Raw genomic sequence first — 23,564 nt, 5'->3', positions numbered from 1 at the left:
GGCATGTGGAGATCGCGCCCGGGTGTCCTGGGGAGGATCAGGAGAGACTGCGGACTGCGGTCTCCAGCGTCTAGGGGCGCCGACAGGGGAGGGCTGCTGCATCGGCTTACGCTGGGGCCCGTCAGGTGCGTCTGTTCCAGAGCCAGGCGTAGGGAGCAGAGGCCAGGGGAGGCTGTGAGGCCTGTCTGGGCCACTCTGGTACAGGAGGCCTGGGCTCTTGTCTCCTGCCGGGGTGACGTCTCGCTCCTTGCCTTCTTCCGTGCACCTTCGGAGCGACAGTGGGCTGTCTCACGAGGGGGGAAGCGACAATAGGCCATCTCTACCGGGACACTTTCGGAGCGACAATAGGTCGTCTCACTAGGGCGGGAGCGACAATAGGCCGTCTCAACCGGGACACTTTCGGAGCAACAATAGGCCATCTCACGAGGGCGGGAGTGACAATAGGCCATCTCTACCAAGACACTTTCGGAGCGACAATAGGCCGTCTCACGAGGAGGGGCGCCGTCTGGAGTGTCTCGAACAACTCTACCCCTACCTGGTTCAACAATCCCACTCTGTGAAGGTAGTGTCCTTCTCCTGCGACGGCGACGGCGTGTTGGCTGCGTGACATAGGGGTGCACGGCCCGGGCTGACATATGCCGTTGTTGCCGAGGGTTGCTCCGAGTGGTGGCGGCTACCCCGGGGGGTCCGTGTGGGGGTGTCGGCACGTTTCCGGGCATACTGGGCTGTATCTCACTTGCCCCGTTGTCGGGGGCACTACGGTATTCTTCTGTTTCCATTTCGGGGGCACTACTTTGTAAGTCACGCATTTTAGTCCTCGCCGTCATCCAACCACTCATGCACTTCGTCAACATCAACATTGTTGGCAGCCACACGAAGACATGCATGAAAGTCATCCACGTCAAAACCTAGAAAATCATGCACCACATCGGCTCCGAGAAGCAGATGAGACCAACCATTTTCCAAAGTCTTGACAGAGATTTCCCTCCATGCACGGACCCAGATGCAGATGGCAGACTTGATGTTATAGCGGCGAAGGTTTTCCAAAATCCGCTGGCCTCGCGTGTCCCGTCCCTCCCTGCGCTCATCCTCGGCTTTGAGAACAACCATCACCTTGTCCAGGAACTTCGAAGGTACAGCCTCTTCATTGCCACGATCACTCCTTGGTCCATTGGTTGGATGAGAGCAGTCGTATTAGGTGGCAGAAACATGCACCTAATGCGGCCATTCTCAGCCACCAACTCCTTGTTGGACGGATGAACAGGTGCATTGTCCAGAAGGAGGGCCTTTACCTGGTCACACGCATTTCCCAGTGTGTTCTTCTGGTAATGGATGACTTCCTTGACGAAGTGGCAGTGAAACCAGTCTTTGAAGATCTTGGCTGTGAACCAAGCCTTCAAAGAATGGTACCAAATGTCAGGAAGGGCATCCATCATCCCACAAAGACACCAAGGCTGCATTGCACAGCCAACAATAACGAGCTTGAGCCGGTGCATGTCATTAACATTGGCACAACACAAAGCAGATATCCATTGCTTGCAAAGCTCCCGGCCAGGTACATGCAAGCAAAGCTCCCAGCCAGGTACATGCTTCTCCATTTCCCCGTGGCTGGAGGTGGTAGGTATCCAAAGTGGGCATCTGGTGGGTGGGCGTGAGGTGGTGGAGTAGGTTCGTCCAGTGAAGCGTGGGGTGGTTTGGCTCCTGGTGGGGACTATGAGTGACTTCTAGGGTGCAGGTCTGGTGTGTCTGCTGTAGGAGGTGGATCAGCTGCAATGTTCCTTTCAGCCAACGTTTGCTTCCTCCGGCTGGAGTCCACAGGACATGCTTGATCTTCATCTTGGGTGGCAGGGAGTAAGGTGTGTGACCTATGGCCGTCGGCTGCAGGCTGAAAATGAATGAGGTCACCCTGCTTTTATGAGGTCATGGGGGGGTCTCCTTAATCGGCTTAGTAGGCTGGGCTACTGGAATTTTCCATCCTGTATTTTTAGGGTGAGGGGGGGAGCTGTTGGGTGTGGGTGTGGAAGTTCATGTGGGTGGTGTGGGTGGTGGTGAGGGTGTTGAGGCATACCTGGCAGATGGGCACGATAGGTGTCCTGATCTGGTTCTGGTGGTGGTTAGTACGGGTGTGGGTGGTGAGGTGGGTGGTGCGTTAGTGGAGCGGGCGTGGGTGGTTTGTGGCTGGGGAGGTGGAGTTGTGGTGTGGGGTGGCGGTATAGAGGTGGAGGTGGAGGATGGGGAAGTGGTGTGGTGGCTGGAACTGGACAAGGGGATGGAGCGAGGAGTGGGTGAAGGTGAGCGGCATGCGTGGAGGTGGTGGGTGTGTGAGGTGAGGTTGCCGGAGGCGAGTGAGGGGTCTGAGGAGAAGGTGAGGGGTCAGAGGGGGGTGTGGTTGGAGAGGTGATGGTGGAAAGGGGGGCTGGGTAAGGGTGAGGAAAGAGGTGTGACATGGCAGGAGTATGAGTCAGCGCTGCGATCAGGTGGTGGTGCAGCGCACTGGGCAGGAGGGCTAGGGTGGCGGGGCGGTGGAGTTGGAGGTGAATGAAAGGGGCGCATGTGGCAGTTTCAGTAGGTGTGAGTGGTGTTGTGATATTGTATGATGACTTGATAGGGATTAGGACTTTTATGATTGTAAAAGGCCCCATGTAGCGTGATGATAATTTGTTTGGGTCCGGCAATCTAGCCACCATGCAGAAGTTGCCTGGTTTGTAGGGGGTAGTTGCAATGGTGTCGGGTTTTAGGTCCTGGGTGTTCTGGAGGTGGTGTAATCTTCGTTTGAGGTGGTGTAGAGTGTCAGAGTTGGGGGAGGTGGGGGGTGGTTGCAAGTGATGGGGGAGTGGCAGGAGGAGGGGCGCCTCGCCGAACGCTCGTTCGTGTGGGGTGATGCTGTCCTTGTGTGGGCAGGAGTTCATATTCCATTGTAAGATCTTTATGTGGGCTGGCCAGTCCTCGTTTTGTGTTTCCTGGATTCTAGTTCGCACCGAATTGAGTAGGGTGTGGTGGCTCCTCTCACAAATGCCATTTCCTTCAGGCAAGTATGGTGAGGAATGGGAGATGTATCCAAATATTTCAGCAAGCCCTGCCCATATCTTGCTGGTGAACTCTGGGGCATTGTCGGAGTGGAGAGCCTGTGGAATGCCAAAATATGGAAACATGTGGCGAACTAAGGCGTCTGCCACAGCGACAGCATGGTATTCTTTGGCTGGACAGGCATTCAGGAACTTAGAATAAGTGTCGACGAATGTGCTAATGTATTTATAGCCTGATTTGGGTGGAAGGGGCCTGACGACATCTACTGAGAGGAGCTGCCATTGTTTACTGGCGAGGATGTTTCCGGACGGGCCTGGTGTCCTGGTTGTGTCTTTCCCGAGTGCACATGCTCGGCAGGCTTGAACAACTTGATTGGCCAGGAGGGAGGGGTTCGGAGTCCAATAGATGTCATTGAAATTCTCTAAGAGTTTCTTAGTTCCGAGATGTATACCATTATCTGAGTGTAAGAGGGTCAGGATGTCTAGGGCGGTGTCTGGGTCGAGGGCTATATGTGGCCTGAGTGGGTGCACAGATGGTCGCTGAGATGCTGAAGTTTGGAGAATAGGTGTGGTGGAATCCAGCAGGGCCAGTCTTTCTCCTGTCACTGCTGTAGGAGGCTGGGGGTGGCGTGGATGGAGTTGATGAGTAGTCTGGATAGGGCATCGGCATTTGTATGGAGTTTCCCTGGCTGACACACTATATCAAAGTTGAACTCCTTGAGGGCTTCTCTCCACCTGACGATGTGGGCAATATGAGTTTCTGATTGCCACATCCACTGTAAGGACTGATGGTCAATGATTATGGTGATGTGGGTGCCGGACAGATAAGCCCGGAAATACTCCAGCATTCCCACTTGGTGGCGGCATAATTTTTTTCTGCTTGGTTCAGGGTGCAGCTGGCACAAGCCCACCTCCCCCGCCCTGGCCCCACACCCCCAGCCCCCTCCAGCCCCCGCACCACCCTCTACATTCACATATGAGTGCTATGTTTCCTCCTCACCCTCCCACTCCACCCCCCCTACCACCTCCGCCTCCCCGGCTGCCACCACCCCCAGCACCTCACCTGACGCCTCCCCTCCCTCACCCTCACCCCTTCCCTCCATTGCCCCCCCCTCAACGCCCACTCCCACCTCTTCCGCCCACGCCACCACACCCTCACCACAACCCGCTACCACCACCCCTCCCCCACCCACCATGTGTACACCCACTCCACCAACACCACGCCCCACCGCGCCCACAACACGCGAAACCCGCCCACCCCATACACCCACTTCTCCCACCCCGACCCTCAAGACCACCACCACCTGCTCGGGCCGCCTCTCACGCCCGCCCGCCCGATACACACACACCCCTACACCACCCACCTCCCCACGACTTCACACCATCAAGCTACATCAGGCCCAAATCCCCTCTACCTGTACTCCCCAGAGACTCAACGCCGCATTACCACGGCACAAAACCCGGCCCTTACCCTCAGTATCCAGCATTCAGCTTCTGACCACACCGACAGCCACACCAAGATGAGAGTGAAGCGGGCCGTATGGGCGCCTACATTTGGCAGGAATCACAGACTCCGTGGGCCACACCACCTGCTAACCCTCCTCCAGTCTACCACCACTGCCTCCACACTCTTCCTCACCTGTGACCCAGAGCAAGAAGAAAACCCCTACACCGCCGCCTGACAAACTGTGCTGCAACACCTCCAGCCCGTGTACACCACCTCCAACACGCAAGCATTCCACCTCCAGCCATGAGGACGTGACTTTTTACAGGGGGAGAGTGGTAAAATGCATGACTTACAGAACAGTGCCCCCGAAATATACCACAGTGCCCCCGACAATGGGGCAAGCAAGATACAGCCCAGTATGCCCGGGAATGTGCCGACACCCCCACACGGACCCCACGGGGTAGTGGCCACCAGTCGGAACAACTCCCGGCAACAGCGACATATGTCAGCCCGGGCCATGTGCCCCTATGTCACGCAGCCACCACGCCGTCGCCGTCGTAGGAGAAGGACACTACCTTCACGGAGTGGGATTGTTGAGCCAGCTAGGGGTGGAGTTGTGACAGACACTCCAGACGGCGCCCCTCCTCGTGAGACGGCCTATTGTCGCTCCGAAAGTGCTCCGGTAGAGACGGCCTATTGTCGCTCTGAAAATGTTTTGGTAGAGACGGCCTATTGTCGCTCCCCTCCTCGTGAGACGGCCTATTGTCGCTCCCCTGCTCGTGAGATGGCCTATTGTCACTCTGAAAGTGTCCCGGTTGAGACGACCTATTGTCGCTCCCGCTCTCGTGAGACGGCCTATTGTCGCTCCGAAAGTGTTCCGGTAGAGACGGCCTATTGTCGCTCCGAGGGTGCCCTGGTAGAAACAGCCGATTGTCGCTCCTGCCCTCGTGAGACGGCCCACTGTCGCTCCGAAGGTGTATAGAAGGAGGCAAGGAGCGAGACATCACCCCGGCAGGAGACAAGAGCCCAGGCCTCCCATCCCAGAGTGGCCCACACAGGCCTCACAGCCTCCCCTGGCCTCCGCTCCCTACGTCTGGCTCTAGAGCAGATGCACCTGATGGGCCCCAGTTTAAGTCGATGCCGCAGCCCTCCCCTGTCGGCGCCCCTAGACGCTGGAGACCGCAGTCCGCAGTCTCTCCCGATTCTCCCCAGGACACCCGGGCGCTATCTCCATACGCCCCTACGACGACGTAAGGCTCCCACTTCCGGCCGAGACTTACACCAGAGGTTCCTGGAGCTATTCGGCCCCAGTCCCGAGGGCCATACTCCTGAGCCCAGTCTGGGAGCCACGGGTAGCCCAGGACGCAAGAGGACGCCCTCACGAGTTGTCCCGTGCCCTCTTGGTACGCCTCCCCTTGGCGGTGCCCCTAGCCCGGCAGGATTGCCGACGGCATGTTCCCGCCTATCCCCACGATGAATACGTGTGATGTTACAGTGCAAGTGATTTAGGTTAAGTGTGATTTCCCCTAGTATAGTATTGTGCAGTGACTTAATATAGTGATATTCGGGGCAAGTAGGAACATAGTGAGAGAATAAAGGACGAGTGTGTGGAACAAGATCTGATGAACTATATTTATGAGTGATGTCCCTTATATCCAATTAGTAAACCTGTGCCGCCTGGAGATTCCTCCGTAGTGACATACCCCTACTACTGTGAGCCCTAAAGAAATATTACGGGAGAGTATTAGTGATATTCTCCCACTCACGCTGCCCGTAAATCTTGTACGACACTCTCTCGTCCCAGTATCTAGAGTAAGAGTAAATCAAGAATAAAATCAATTACCAAAGTCCCTTTGCTAGTGGAAAACGTGTAGTCCTCATTGTTAATATTTGCCTCTCTTCGGTATTACCATAACTCCCTCCTAGCCGTCACAAGTCACTCCCCGCACCCTCCCCCTTTTCCCCCCTTGTGAGACTCACCTCCCGCGCCTCCCACGCGCGCCTATATTCACTGTACCCTGAATACACTAGGATTGATTGTGATGGCATTAATGTCAGATAAGCAAGTATCCTGCGAGATACCGATGTCCTAGATAAGGTTTTATATTGCTATGTATTATGTTGTAATATCTGCTGATTTGTCCTGTGTCTGATTGTGGTAATGTACGTGTAAAGGTTTGTTATGCTGGTGTTTTTAAGGCGACTTCTCGTCCTAAAAACACTAGCGACTGAAGCGGGGTCCTCTTTCTAGACCGGAAGTAAAGCACCAACAAAGGAACAGGACATAAAAACCAGGCAGTACACCTTAACACATCTATTACCTTAATTCTAACCGTTACAATACAACACAGAGTGATATTTGAGATACAGGGGAACAGAGACACAGAGTTAACATTCAGCACCACAAAATATAGTTACACTCAGTACACACTACAATGTTCATACAGGGATATCTTGAATTATATATGGTATTGTCTATGTGTCAATTTTAGGCAGGATATACACTGAACTGATCACAAAGGGGATAAACAAGATTGGGAGTCCGTAGGGGAAATATTACCATAAATAAGATAGGGTGCGGATAGCGACACTTGACACAGTTACCTGGTCACGGCGACACTCACACTCAGGCTTTGGACCGGCCAGCGCACCCTAACCTTATGCGTTCACAGAAAGTTCTTTTATTGAGGGGGACTCGGATAATTACTCTAAGGTTCATTCTCTGTCCTGCCGACACTGAGTTCTTTTGGACTATTGGTAACTGCACTGTTCTTCACTTAGTCACTGTTCACTGTTCTTTTCCCCAATTTGTTCTCAACACAAGGGGAGTCACTATTTACCTGTATCTTCTGGGTAATGTTCACTCCGTGACAAGAGCGTGAGGGCAGAGCCCTAGGGGGACCCGGCCTGTAGAGGGCAAGGGATTACCCTCAGGGGAGTCACTGCCTGGGTCACACTCGTCGGTGGGGTGCAGGGAGGCCCTCCCGTCTGGGGGCCTCGACCTGAGAGGTGGCCCTCGAGTTGGGGCCTCGTCGGTGTGGTGCAGGGAGGCCCTCTTGTCTGGGGGCCTCGACCTGAGAGGTGGCCCTTGGGACTGGGGCCGAACAGCCTGAGTAGTCGGGCCTGTCATCTCTGGCTCCGTGGAGTGAGGGAGCTGGGATCACCTTCGTCGGGAGCCGGTGGGTCTGGCCTGGGTGTCCTGGGACTGTGGGCGCCTAGGGGAAGAGGCGCCGACAGGGCTGGGCTGCGACAGCTTCTCCTTTGGGACTCGCGCAGGAACAAGGAACTCCCAGGCGTGGGAGGTAGGTCTGATATCGGGCCTTGCCACCACTCTAGTGTCACCTCCGGGGCTATATTCCCGGGTGGTGACGAAGGGCTCCCACAGGGGGAAGAGGCTGGAGAAGGACTCACGTCACTCGTGTCCTCTCTGGTGCGTCCTGAGGCCGGAACCTTGGGTCGCCTTACCCTGGTACGTACGGTGGCTGTGGCCGTGAGCTTACCTGGCGTACAAGGAGCAACTGAAGGGCGTACAAGGCCGCTCCTTCCCCGCCACATATAGAGACCGTCGGCATGGTGTTGCTCCCGTAGTAGGGGACAAGCCGGAGTGAGGGGCACAGAGGCCACACTCTCTCCAGTACGTACTGAGACTACCTTCAGGGGCTTCTCTACCCTGGTACGTGCCCCGGCCAGAGCCAGGTGCCTACCCGTCTTACAGAGAGCAACTGAAGGGCGTACAAGGCCGCTCCTTCCCCGCCACGTATAGAGACCGTCGGCGCGGTGTTGCTCCCGTAGTAGGGAAAAGCTACATGTACGATAGCAGGGGCTCTTTGCCCTGGTACGTACTCTGGCCGTAGGCGGGAGCTGATCTTTCCAACCAGAAGCAACTGAAGGGCGTACAAGGCCGCTCCTTCCCCGCCACGTATAGAGACCGTCGGCGCGGTGTTGCTCCTGTAGGGGAGAACAGCAGGAGAGGGATGCACTGGGGCAACTCTCTCTCTGGGGTGTACTAAGGCCGGAGCCTAGGGTCGCCTTACCCTCGTACACTTTATTAGGCCGTAGCCTTGGGCCTCCTGCCCCAGAGGGTGTAACAATTGACGTCAATACAGTGTTACCTGGGACTGAATCTAGTTCAGTCCCACCCCTTCTCTGACGACGGTTGTTCCGCCCGCAAGTTAGTTGCCTTTCCCTGGTCACCTGGTGTTGGGGCAGTTGCGGGGAACAAGGGCCCAGGACCGTAATGTCCTGGTGACCCTCTTGATTGGTGTCACTAACCCCACCGTTGTGTCCTCCTGGGGTGGTGGTGCGGTGGCAGCCCGGTGGTGGGGTGGGGAGTGGTGAGCTGGGGGGTCCGGCGGCAGGCACGGCGGTCATTTTAAGGTTATTGCCTAGAGTTTTTGTGTCCTGCCTCTCTTTATTGCACTAAGCTCCGGTCTCGAAAGAGGACCCCGCTCCACGTTAGGTATAGTAGGAACGAGAAGCCGAGCCTATTTTCACCTAGCATTACAAAATATATATAAATATATACATATATATATATACTGTATATATATATATATATATATATATATATATATATATATATATATACACATATACACACACACACACACACACACACAAACACCAGTTCTGCTGTACTGTATCACAATCTTTAATCTTTTTACAATATAATGAAAAACAGGCAAAGTACAGAATTGGTTAGATTATGACTGAAAAATGCTAAAGCGCCTTTGATACAGGATAAGATCATAAGAATAACAAATGCTACAGTGTAAAAATGAAAACTAAGCAAATATTTGTGAGCAATTACCATGTATTTTGTTATGCTACGTGTTCACAGGCCAACTTCTTGTTCTCTGGACATGAGTGACTGATCTGGGGTTCCCTTCGAGTCCGGGGGTCTAGAGCAAGCAACAAGAGGAACAGGGCATAAAAACTCAGGTCAACCAACCTTACACATATACTGCTTCAAAGCCGACACAGTACTTAATACAATCTTAATATACATGTGCCTTTGATCAGTTGGTGTTTGGGCTTCCCCTCCTTGGCTGCATACTCTGGCCCTGTCGAGAACAAAGAACCCAAGGACCACACCGTATCTGCACCCGAGGAGTCAGGGTAAGACTATGCTGCATAACAATGCATCATATTACGGTAGAGTAAGAGGCTAAGTCAATCATCCATAATTATGGTGAAGATTATTTCAGTTTTAAGATATGGTAAGCCCTTAATTCACGCGAGGGTTAGGTTCCCAGACCCTTCGCGTATGTGGTAAATTCGGGTATATGTTCTGCCCTTGTGTGCACATAATTACGCATGTCTACACGTATATTACATACGAATAATACTGTTTATGCACTACATACACCTTATAAACTACCATAAAGTATTAAAAACAACAAAAATGTAAGAAATTTAAAACTGAAACCTGACAAGCACAGGCGTAGGTGGAGACACTTCAGCAGTCTGGTGCACTAGCCCTCACTGCCTCCCGTATGCTACATTCTGCCTTCTTTATTGTATGAACAGTTGACTCATTCACCCCAAACATGCGGTTCCAAGACAATTCACAGGCGTAGGTGGAGACACTTCAGCAGTCTGGTGCACTAGCCCTCACTGCCTCCCGTATGCTACATTCTGCCTTCTTTATTGTATGAACAGTTGACTCATTCACCCTAAACATGCAGTTCCAAGACAATTCACAGGCGTAGGTGGAGACACTTCAGCAGTTGTGGTGCACTAGCCCTCACTGCCTCCCGTATGCTACGTTCTCCTTCTTTATTGTATGAACAGTTGACTCACCCCAAACCAGGGATGTTCTGCCCAGCGACCCAATATATCGTACCGTAGCACGAAAATTATCGTATCTTACCCTAAAATTATCGTATAGGTAAATTTTCAATTAAAACAATGAATAAATTGTTCATTTTTAATTCACAGGTATTTTATGGTACAATGAAATTACTTATTGAACTTAGTTATGCAGAAAAAATGATTGTTCTTAAAAATATTAGCGTCTACATTTTCATTTATTGCATTTTCATTCCGAGTCCGATGGGATACATAGGCCTACTTCACTTTCTTCACACTCCTCTGAATACAAAGTCTGATTGTTCATTCTGATTAGCATTTCATTTGTTGGTTTAAATGCTGAGCAAGACATGCCTGATTCTTTGATGCACTGTGATGCTAGAAGGATCCCATTTACTGTTCTTGTTGCCAGTCTATTCCTTATTCTTGTGTTTGTTAAATTTACTTTGCTGAAAACTTGGTAGTGGCACTACCAAGCACCAAGTAAAGTTTGAACTTCTAAGTCCTTGACATTTATGGGGTCGGCCGGGCTTGGCCCTGACCTCCAATGGGACTGGGAGGGGAAAGGAATTTGACTTAGGGGAAGCGTGGGTTACTGGGGTGTGGGCACAATGAACCGTGTGGCGGGAATACTGAGTGTTGTTAACTTGCAGTATATATAAAAAAAAAATCTAGGGAAGCTGGAATAGACAAAAATTATCGTATATTTTGAATGTGATATCGTACATCGTACAAGTACCCGAAATTATAGTACAAATACGATAATTATCGTACGTAGAACATCCCTGCCCCAAACATACGGTTCTGAGACACTTCACCATCAAGTCAATTCACCGTCCAAACATGGACAATTCCCCGTCATTCTATTAATATACTCATTAATTAATACTTTAATAACTAATTTTCAGGTGGATTTTATAACTCATATAAGTAAAAAACTAGTGTACTGTACTTGCTAAATAAACTGGTATGTAAATAAATGACGGGGAATCGTCCTGACGGAGAATTGTCGCCGACATTCCACCCTGAAGTATGTCCAACATTTTAACTTTGTCAGTGACACCACTTTACCAGCCCGCTTTGGTGTGTTATCACATGCATTACTAGCACTACGCTTAGGTCCCATGTTGGCAGACAAGGCAAGCAATCACTGGAAGGCAGAAAAATATGCCACAACCAACGATTCACAATCTCGAGTTACACACGATTCGATCGTCGGATTCAAACTGCCTGTGTGGTGCGTGGTGGTAGACCGACCTCCCAGGCTCCCACACACACATACACACACACACACACATACATATGTGTGCACACGGGCAGCAGGTAGGCATTTTTTATATTTTATTTATTTCTCTTGTATATTGAAATTACTTATTTGAATACTATAATTTTGTTTTAATTATTGTACGAAAAATTCGTGGATAACCGAAACCGAAATGAAGTTTAATTTTGTTCCTTGAAAATGAAATGTCTTTGAATTGATAAATTTCTGTTTTTAGCCAACTGAACTCATAATTTTAAGAGCGTGCCAAGTAATACATGTAGCCAAACCATCCCACCCTTCTGTCCGAACCATCACCACTCGCAGGGATGGTTCAGATGATTTAGACACTTGTGTTTCATTGACTATAGCTTACAACTAGAAAGAGCTAAGGGTTTGACATTATCAGGCTGAAGAACCAAATGATGGGGCAACATCTTAGCATAAACATGATTACACTACTGCTCAAACTTGAATTTTTACGGGGGGAGGGGGGAGAAGTATGAACCATCACTGCTCTCCCCTACAGCCAAATAGCAGGGTGACGTGGATCCTGCTATGGTGCCTTTGTTAAGAGTGGTGATGCAAATGTGGTGTACACCCTGGAACCAACCTTCCACACTAATCCCAATGCCCCGCTGCAGCAAGACACTCAGCTGCCTGGGAACATCAGTCCATCACAAAGGATGGCACTGTAGAAACAGTTACTTGCCTGTGGCTGATGGACCTGCTGAATCAGACAGATTGGCATTGCAAAACAGCAGCAAAATGCTGGGAAGTCTATCTATCTGTGTATAGTCAGATGCCAAGATACCACAAGGGGTGGCTGTTTGAGTTAGTTGCTTTACACGAAGGGGCACGAACCCTCTGCCAACCTACTTGTTGACATGTAGGGAACATGTATGGGTTGGTTATATGGTTACCAGCACTGTACATGGTTTCCTGGCTTACAGGAAACCATTAGGTTTGTTAGTCAGACGCCAAGATACCACAAGGGGTGGCTGTTTGAGTTAGTTGCTTTACATGAAGGGGCACGAACCCTCTGCCAACCTACTTGTTGACATGTAGGGAACATGTAAGGGTTGGTTATATGGTTACCACCCAGCACTGTACATGGTTTCCTGGCTTACAGGAAACCATTAGGTTTGTTACTCAAGCTACCTGAAAAGGAAAGAAGAGTAATAAAAAGTGACAGGAGAAATGGGAGAAATACGTAGAGGAGGGCAGACACAGAAGAATGATAAAGGTGAAGGAAGTAGGAGGCGGCACTATATGAAATGAGTGGATGATGGTCGCCACCACCTATCACCTGTGTCAAAATTATACCATGTGGCACCTGAATCAGTGGTAATTTCCTTGTTTAAGAATTTAAATATATATATATATATATATGGTACTGAACAATGAATAACTTCACAGAATATAAGAACAATGCAAGGTATAAAGATGAGAAGAAATAGGTATACATACTTTATTACCGTACATACTATTTACACTGATCACACTTCTGTATACTGTATTGGTGAGATAATATTATAGGTAAAAAAAAAAAAAAAAAAAAAGTTAACTCAGTTTAATTGCTAATAATGAGATGAATGAAAGTGATAATGTTAATGACTTAAAACCATGAGCTACTAAACAGCTGGATGCATTCTAGAGCCCACTTATGTAAGACACCAAACACTGTCGAGACAGCTAGCACAGATGCAGGTGTGTATGATGTAACAGGAGTACAAAACACATTACAGTCTACCTAATAATAATATTTACATTCATTGTTATTCTTGCTATTGGGTAAGGAGGAGGAAAGTTAACTGTGATCAGCTTGGACACACTAGCAGTCTGCACCATTCTGTACCATCTCGTCACTTCATTTATGATCTAAGAAATATTTGTGCAATGTCTTCCAGTAGATTTCTTTCAGATGAGCTTTTATGAGTCAGGCAGAGCCAAAAATTTTGAATAGTAACGACCTAAAAGTCTATACATTCTGTTGGTTCATGACACAACATGGCGTAGCATTTAATTTAAAGCAGAGAAGTTTATGAATAGTCTGATAATACTGGTTATCTGCACATGCACAGATAGTCAGCACTGCACTTGTAAAGAAACTGGAGGCTAACATTTTTTTATCAACATCCAACTGATGCATCATCTCATCTTCATCTGATCCATGTCACTGTATCTGGCACTCCAGAAAGGTATATAATAAGAAGCGCTGTACTAGAAGGGATGTAACAAAGTGTACCAGAAAATTTTATTTTGCACTGTAAAATAACTTAAATTTCTATGGACCTCACATCATCACACCAACCACATCTTTATTTCCCATACTTCTTAACATCTACTGTATGAAATAAACAGTAAAATACTAAAATTACATTTCCATTCTCAATAGAAGATAATTAAACATAAGACTACATAATACCAAGACCTAACATCCTTTAGAATTTAAGTGCTAGTACAAAATATTGTGATTCATCTTGTGTTTATTAATTTCAAGGGACCAAATGAATTTGAAACTTTAACATAACTAGAGTAATTCATTTTTACATCCCATTTACATAAACAGTCATGGTGGCAGCTACACAGATTCGCATTAATGGCAGTTTTGGACTGAACCATACACAACTACACCTCCCTCTCACCACTCCTGAACAACCGCTTCACAAGTAAGTGTGTATGGGTAGTGCATGTACCTGTATTTGCTCTATAATTTTCATCAGCTGCAATGATTTCTTCTATCACACTTCCTAAACTCAAAGTACATAGTCTACTTACACTTTCATGACTTACTTGGTCATTATACAAATATTTGGCTTTAACTAGAAGGAATACTGTATTAGTATATCCAAGTGCTGCTTTCACTGGATAAATAACTTTATGGCACCATTGCTGGTCTGCCACCTACTTTCTAACACTGGGCACACAACATTAACAGCTAGTTTTCAAGTTAGGTATGAAAACTCCTCTGATGTAAAGACTAGCAGCAAATACCTCAATTTTTAGTCATATGTCACTGTGATAATCATCTTTAGTTGTACAGTATACAGTTGCGTTCAGAATATTCTACCTAAATATGTCATTAAAAAAAGCTATTACAAAGTCCAGGCAATATGGCATTTCATTTAGACATAACAGGAATAGTAATCATAGCAATACAGAACTGTATGAAGTTAACTGTGTAATTTGGCTAGTCTGGAAACACAAGACCAATTACAAAATTTTTGCTCTGCTTCAAGAAATACTTATGGAAATGGATTAAGATAAAACAAAAAGGGCAAGTTCTGTTTACTCAGTCACTCAGGCAGTGGTGGGTTGGGCTGGCTGGGACGTGGAAGACCCAGTAGAGGACTTGAGTGTGGAGGATTTAGTCACCATAAGTTTCTGGATCATGTTGCGAGCGTAACGTAATCGATTGGCCAAATCTGTCCGGCACCCATACTGTAAAAAAAAGGTATACTGTGTAAGTGACGGTGCAATTAAGAACTGCAGTAAACACTTATCTATCACTTACTTAAATATTGCAATCTTTGAGGGCTTACAGACAGATTAATGAGCATCTATCACACCAATGATCACTTTACTAATATCTAAATAAACTTTAATACTGTACAATGCTATTGACATTCATTAAACTTAACACTCCCCAAAGTTTCTGATCTCAGCTAGTATAAATCAGATTTTTAGAATTCCTAATCTCATGATCTTTACTCCAGTATCCATGTGGTATGGACCCATCTCATAACCCCCTCTAAACTAACACCCATAGGAGCATCACAGACCCTTGTCTCACTCCAATCCTTTCACTGCTGTTGGCATGAATTATGTAGGTTCATAAGTAAAGGCATGCAGTTTTCAAAGAGCTTTACCGATTTTACGCCAGTAAGGCCTAGAAGCCACGCCCACTTTCTGTGGAACGTGGTGATTGGTTCACATAAAATGTTCAAGTGGCTACCGATGTAATCATACTAAATGTGTTCTCAGTTTGTAATCAGGCCTGTACTTCTCTTCAGTAATGTTAATAATCAAGAAGATAATCATAAAAACAATATGAAGGAATTAGCATTTCACAGAGGATGCTAAAAAAGTTAAATATGTCTCATAAACTGCTGAAGTCAAGGATATAATTTGTATTTGACTGAAGCCTATTCACTATTTCTTTGTATTGTATCAAACATAAATTTACTACAAACAACTGACACCAAACACAGAGTACAACAGCCAGTGAAGTACAGTGTGTTTAATCTTGTCAGATTCCAAATCATTATATAACTGATAAAAGTCAATATTATTTGCCGTCTATGGGACAGTAAAATGCTCAGGGGAACAGCCAGTCACTCGGTGCGAAATTAAATATACTACCGGCCAGCTGATGTCATCTTGCAGCTGTCAAGTGTCAAAACAAGTCCGCCCTGTGGAAATCACCAGTAATAAAGGTACATGTGCTTTGCTTGTCCCTATTTGTAATTCATATTTAAAGGTATGTGAAGGCAAAATGTACAGGTTTATTATAATAGCCTATCATTACGCAGATCAATAACTGCCAACGTTTATATTTAAGTCAGATAACACGAACGTAATCTTTCCTTCCACACTGACCCCACAATCATGACACAGAGGCCTGTTTTTGAATAGCTATACAGTAATACCCCAATATACGATACCCCTAGATGTGATACCCCAGCTTAACGATGGGGGTAGAAATATCACCATACCCTGCCTAATGATGGCCAAACCCTGGTTTAATTATTTTTTTTATTTTTTTATTTTTTTAAATACAAATTTTGATGATATTTTAGACTAAAACTGTGTGTTTAGGTTGATTTATAAATAGATTTTAGACTTAGATTTATGTGTTTTAGCCACAGGTGGGGTGAACATTGTCATTTTGGGGTACAGTTTCCTAAGTTTGATTTTTTCAACACATTTGACGATTTTCAGATTTTATTTGTTGGTTTTAGTGAGCTAATTATATGATAGGCTCAGGTTAGCTTCTTTTACAGCTGTTAGGCCATTTAGATTGGTTTTAAACTTGTTCTTGGGCTCATTTGGGTGGGTTTTGGACTTAGTTGGGATGAAAAACGCATCCCATTACTTTACGTGTTAAAACTACCCCAATACAAGATACCCAGCCTAATGATGGGTTTTTACCTAACCAATTGCATTGTTAAATCAGGGTATACCTGTACTGGGATTTTATTTTTGGCCATAGCCTATATTTGAATTTGTACTTTCACAGTAACTTATAATCATATTTTAATTTGGCAGGAGTGACCAGCAGACTTCCACCACGGCTCAGGCAATCAACGAGGTCCAATACAGTCCATGACTAACGAGCCAGACAAAGAAAATCATAATGAATGTTTACAATTATTTCCAATATCACAATGAAGAAGAACATGAAACTGACGTCGAGCTATGGACTGCTGCTGCTACAGGGGTCTCCGTGTGCTCTCTTCACAGGATAAAACAACAACACAGATATAGTGTAATAAAATCTCCACCTCAAAGGACCAGGATATCGTCAGTGATGGGAGCACTGGATGACTGATGAATACCATATTCGACAAGAGATAGGATACTGTCATTCTATGTGAGGGGTGAAATTCCAACAGTGGATGCTCTGCTGAACAAGGTGAAGAAACCTCCTGTGGGCTTCTTTGGAGCCTATTCCTAACTTTACAAGATTGTGAAACAATTTGGCTTTTGTTATAAGACAGTGGAAGTGGCAGACATATTTTAATGGAAAGAAGTGATGCTGTTGCAAGGAACAAATACCTAAGACTCACTTGCAAGAGTAGAAAATCTAGTAATCCAAGGCCAGAAATTTATTTAGACGAAACATGGGTAAATAAAAATAAGTGTGTGTGAGCAGGTGTTGGACTGTGGCTGATGGATCCGTAGGTCCAAAACTGAAAACAGGGAAAGGTGCTAGATTTATTATTCTGCATGCTGGTGGAGAGGATGCATTTGTACCTGGGGCTTTGTTATTTATTAAATAAAAAAATGGTACTAAGGGTGATTATCACAACAGTATGAATCACATTTGTTTCTAGACTTGGTTCTAAACACAGCTACTTCCAAACATTCCAGCTCATTCTCTCACAGTGATGGATAATGCACCATATCATTCAAAATTTTTAAATAAAGCACCAACCAGCAATTCTAAGAAATGTTATATTATCCAGTGACTAACAGAACACAACATAGCTCATGACCCTAACCACACAAAAATTTAAGCTTCTTAATCTTGTCAAATCACACAGAAACAAGCAGGTATATGAGGTTGATCAAACAGCTCGTGATGCTGGTCATGAAGTACTTAGGCTTCCCCCTCATCACTGCCAGTTTATTCCCATAGAATTGATATGGGCTCACGTGAAGAATGACGTGAAAAAGAACAATTCAAATAACAACCAGACAATAAAGGGGGTTGAAGAAGTAGCCAAGAATGCAACAGACAGAATAACTGCGGAGGACTGGAAGAAATGTATATGTCACAAAAGGCTGGTGGAAGAAGAGTATAGAAGCAAAGACAGAGCATTTGATCATCCAACAGAAAATTTTGTGATAAACACTGATGACAATAGTGAGTCAGAAAATGATGAATGAGGTATTGGCTATAATTACAGTTCATGTAAATAAACCTGACAAATTTCCTCCATTTCTTTTACTACTCAGTTACATACTGTATACTGCACTACCTGTAAGCCTATACTGTACTTTAAAATGCATGGTAGCTTAAAATTATGATGGCCATAAGCAGGGTGCTACCCAAAAGTTCCAGCACTGTAATTTGAACAGAGGGAGCCAACCACTTGCAGTTTTGCCTTTTGCCACTAGGAGGAGTCAGCAGCACCCCTTGTGCGTCAGTGTGGCCCCGGCTGTGTTTGTGAGTGGATGTGTTGTTGAGCTACACTTACTATTGTAACGTGGTGTGTAGGTGGTCTGGCGGTTTTGCAATGGCGGACCTCATGGAACAAAGAACCTGCATCAAGTTCTGCTTCAAGATCAACAAGATGGCTGCAGAAACTCACTGGTTGCTTAAGCAAGCCTTTGGTGACAATGCCATGTCCCAAAGCAGAACATTTTTCTGGTACAAGCGGTTCAAGGAAGGGCGAACATCTGTCGATGACCATGACCGTTCTGGACAACCATCAACAGCAACAACACCAGAAAATGTTGGAAATGTTCATCAGGCTATCCTTGCAGAGCATAGATGAACTATCCATGATGTTTGTGATATCGTTGGACTGTCGTACGGGAGCGTGCAACGCATTTTGTCGGATGTGTTGGGCATGAGATGCATCGCTGCAAAATTTGTGCCAAGACTGCTGAGTGACAAGAAGGCTCATGGTGTTGCAGTTTGCAGGGAGCTCAAGAATCAAGTCAGGGATGTAGCCACCTTCATCTCCAATGTCATAACTGGTGATGAATCATGGGTTTATGGTTGTGACCTGGAGACAAAGCAGCAGTCATCACAATGGAAGTCTCCCAATTCACCGAGGCCAAAAAAAGTGCATCAAGTTTGCAGCAATGTCATGTCGATGTTGATCGTTTTCTTCAATATCCAAGGGATTGTTCACAAGGAATTAGTCCCATCCAGTCAATCTGTCCGCGGAAAGTTTTACTGTGAAGTTTTGCATCGTCTGAGGGAGAACAACCGCTGAAAACATCCAGAACAGTGGAAGAACAAGGACTGGGTCCTGCATCATGACAATGCCCCCACTCACACATCAGTTGTTGTCCAGCAGTTCCTAGCTTCCACTAACATGGTAGTCATTCCCCATCCACCCTGTTCGCCTGACCTTGCCCCCTGTGACTTCCCCTGTTTCCCAAGCTGAAATTATGACTGAAAGGGCGTCAATTTGACTTGACTGAAGAGATCCAGACAGAATCGCAGGAGGTGCTCAAGACCATCACACTTGAAACCTTCCAGGGATGCATGGACTCGTGGAAAAAACGCTGGGACCACTTTATATGTGTCCAAGGGGACTACTTCGAAGGCCACAATGAAAACTAGGAGGTAAGGTAACTTAATTTCCTACAGTATTCAAATTACTGGAACTTTTGGGTAGCACTTCATAATTAATGGTTACCTACATGAAAGGGTGTGGAAATACCGACAGTGAGCATGTATGTACAATACCGGGATGCAATGATACATTCCTGCTCATGGGGGGGGGGGAAGAGAGAGAGAGAGAGAGAGAGAGAGAGAGAGAGAGAGAGAGAGAGAGCAGCAGGGTGGTGAGGAGGGAAGGTAAGGTGTGTGTTTAATTTTCCGACACATTGCTTACAAAGGTATTTATAGTATGAGCAGCTGAAAAATCTACATTTGGCAACCATCATCACTAAGGCTGTTCCTTTTACCTCCCTGTGGACTCTGCTTATAAGAGTTTTATAAGTATGCAATGACTTGGGATATAGTCACATAAACTGAAGTTCACTGAATATTGTACCTTATGTCTGGTGTCATTTGTTTAAGCCTACATTACGTTTGCTACAATCAAAGAAATAGTGAATAGGCTTCATTCGAAAGCAACCTTGCATCCTTGACTCTGACTGTTTGTGGCACCTATTTTATATTTTTAATATCCTCTCTAATGTGCTAATGCCTTGAAATAATTTGCATTATTATACTCAACATTACTGCAGAGAAAATCTGATCTGTTTATGAACTGTCAACTCATTTGATACAAATAAATGGGCAGCTGCACAAACTGTGTATGGACCAATCAGCTGTTTTCAGCCACAGAATGTGGGTGTGGCTTCTAGGTCTTACTAGCGTAAAATTGGTATAACCATATCTATGAGGACCCTCTACTCTTTACCCACACTTCATAAAGAATTCTCACTCATTCACTCAATCTCTCACTCTCTCTCTCTCTCTCTCTCTCTCTCACACACGCACGCACACAGAGTAGCAGCAAGATAGGATGGATGCATTTGCCATGCTCCGCTACTGGTCATACCTAAGAGTATAATGAGTCAAGCTTGGTACTAGGCTAAACTAAATGATTCAATATAGCAGAGTAAGTATAAGCACAAAAGTCTAGTCCAAAGAAAGTAAGCATCCAATGAATTTGCTGAGGCAACGCAAGCATCAATGTGTTGTCAATACCACACCAAAGCAGATAGCAGGGAGAGTCCAGATTGTAAGTAAAAATTATCTTTCTGCAAGATGGAGTACTTTCCGGAAGTGCCTCTAGTAGGTAAGAGAAGGGATAAAAGAAGAAAACAAAATGATGAATATGGATATCTGGTTGAAATGGAAACATATAATAAATTAGTATGGAAAGTGAATAAACTGGAGAAAACTTTTCAATCAGAAACTGAGGCAATCAGAAAGAAACTACGCCTACAGAAGGGAAAAAATGATGAATTAGTAAAGGAAATAAACAGAAAAGACACAACAATAGATGAGTTGTCAGCTGAGGTAGACTCACTGAGAAAGAAAACAAGTGAAATGGAGAGTACAATGGTCAACCACAAGAGGTTTTTGGAGGAGTTCAAAACATGATACAGATGGAAGCAAGCATGCAAGCAGTCTGACTGAACAAAGCAGTGATACTGAACAGAAGATACCTCAGACAAATGGAATGATGAGAAACTGCACAGGTGAGATACAAAGTACATACAGTATGCTGAGACTGTAAAAGTGAAATGCATTATAAAACAAGGTTGAAGAAAAAACCATAAGAAAGGAAGTGAAATAAATAATAAAAAATAGCCCAAAACTGATAAAGGAATCAGCTGAGATCAACAAATCTATAGTAATCACTGGTAAAGATGAAGAAGAAATCATCATCACCATTATCCGGACCTCCTTTCCCACCCTTAGGCAAGGTGATAAAGAAATAAGAAACAGAATCTCTACAGACAAAAATGAGATGGTAAAAATAATGAACATATTGAAAGAAGTATCAAAGAACATTTAAGAGAAAGATACGACAAAAATTAAAGGGCTAGCGAAGTATGAAAGAAACAAGTCAAGGCCTCTGAATGTACCCTTCCAAAGTGTGAACACTGTAAAAGTATTTAAAAATGCCAACAAACTCAAGGAATCAGAGGAATTAAAAAAAGTATGGATAATAAGAAATAGGAAATTATTCTGGAAAGAGGTGCGGAAATGTAGAAATGACGATGGAAACGAATGTGAATGTGTGAAGGATGTAAGCGGTAGATTATTAACCCACGGGGATGAAGTAAGGACCAGACAGAATACTCTGAAAGCCTGATGAATGGGAATAGAAAGAGAAGAGCCATTGTAAACATGATTGGTTTTAGGGGTGTGCAGAGAAGGAATGCACAGCCAGGAAACATGACACTCACACAGGTGAAGAACACTGTGATGTGACTGAAAAATAGGAAAGCAGCTGGGGTTGATGAGGTGTATGAAGAGATGATTAAGTGTAGTGGAGTGAGCAGAATGAAATGCTTGTTGGAGATATGTAAAAAGGCATGGATGAGTGCCAGTAGAGGGAAAAGAGGCTGTGATTGCACCCCTGTACAAAAATAAAGGAGAGCAGAGTAAGTGCAAGAATTATCGTGGCATAAGTTTATTGAGTGTGGTAGGGAAGGTATATGGAAGATTTATTATAAAGTAAGAGAGATACCACAAGTCCTAGTGAGTGGTGAACAGGGTGGCTTTAAGAGTGGCAGAGGATGTGTGGATCAAATATTTACAGTGAGACAGACAGTGGAGAAGGCCTGTGTGAAGGACTATAAGGTGTTTATGGCATTCATGGATTTGGAAAAAGCATACAACAGAGTAGACAGAAAAAGATTGTGGAAGGTTTTGCACATGTAGGGCATAGATGGTAAGCTGCTAGGTGCCATCAAGAGTTTTTATGATGGTAGTGAAGCATGTGTAAGGGTAAATTGGCATCTAAGTGAATGGTTCACGAGCAGTGGGGACGTGCAACAAGGTTGTGTGATGTCCCCATGGTTGTTCAATTTATATATGGATGGGGTGATGAGAGAAGTAAAAACGAGTAATGGAGAGAGGGATGGAATAAATTTGTTGTATGGTGATGATGCAGTACTACTTGGTAGACTTGTGCAGAGTTTTGCTGATGTCTGTAAGTGTCGTGCCTTGAGAGTAAATGTACAAAAGGGTAAAGTGATGGTTACTGAGAGAGAAGGTAACTCCCAGAGTGATATTACAGTGAATGGAACGACACTGGAACTGATGAGAGAGTTCAAATACCTGGGTACAGTGATAGAAAAGAGGAAACTGTGCAAAAGAAGTGGAAAATAGAATGACACAAGGAAGGAAAGTAGTTTGTGCTACGAAGGCCTTGATAAGAAACACAGGCCTGAGTGTTGCAGCTGCACGAGGCTTACATGAAGGAGTGTTAGTGCTAACTTTAATCTATGGATGTAAGACTATGGTGTGGCATGAAAATCAGAAGTCAAGAATGAAAGCAGTGGAGATGGGACTGCTAGGAAATATGCATGGAGTACAGAGAGTGGAGAGGATACAAAATAATGTGATTTGTGAAAGATGTGGATTGAAGAAGTCTGTGGACACCAGAATCAGTGAGAGTGTCCTGAGATGGTATGTCATGTGGAGAGACTGGATAACAACAGAGTGGTGAAAAAGGTATATCTGAGCAAATTTGAAGGAGGGAGGAGGTGAGGTATGCCAAGGAGAAGGTGGAGAGATATGGTGAATGTGTGAGGAAGAGAGGTATGAAAGTAGGTGAGGTTAGGGAACTGACATGAGATCGAGCTGGCTGGATGAATGTTGTGAGAAGAATTGCATGATCAGGGATTCGGCACCCTTTTTAATGCGACACCGTCCAGACTGACTCTATCGGATACGTTTATGTAAAGCTACACAATGTGGTGAATGTTTTTGGATCAGATAGAGCCAGGATTCTGGGGGCTTGAATGAAGAGTGAATGGAAGCGTGGCCCATTGGACAGGGCAAACTTGGACTGTCTGCACATTGCTACTCCTCACCCTGCCCTACGGTGGGAAAGGAGGTCCGGATGATGAAGATGGATAAAAA

General features: G+C 45.7%; 1 protein-coding gene across 1 annotated transcript in view; it reads right to left on the bottom strand.

Annotated features, from left to right (window-relative positions):
- Positions 1 to 13,055: 13,055 nt before the first annotated feature.
- polo (Serine/threonine-protein kinase polo) overlaps positions 13,056 to 23,564 on the bottom strand; it is a 290,744-nt gene continuing 280,235 nt past the window's right edge. The window contains exon 11 of the mRNA XM_080277925.1: positions 13,056 to 14,989. Coding sequence (XP_080134051.1) covers positions 14,849 to 14,989 — 141 coding nt within the window. The 3' untranslated portion in view covers positions 13,056 to 14,848. The remainder of the gene's footprint in view (positions 14,990 to 23,564) is intronic.

The sequence above is a fragment of the Coenobita brevimanus genome, chromosome 71, assembly GCF_032717465.1.
Source record: "Coenobita brevimanus isolate Jiangsu-jjx chromosome 71, ASM3271746v2, whole genome shotgun sequence".
Classification (NCBI taxonomy): domain Eukaryota; kingdom Metazoa; phylum Arthropoda; class Malacostraca; order Decapoda; family Coenobitidae; genus Coenobita; species Coenobita brevimanus.
The sequence above is the reverse complement of the archived record's forward strand: the minus strand, read 5'-3'. Positions and strand labels throughout refer to the sequence as shown.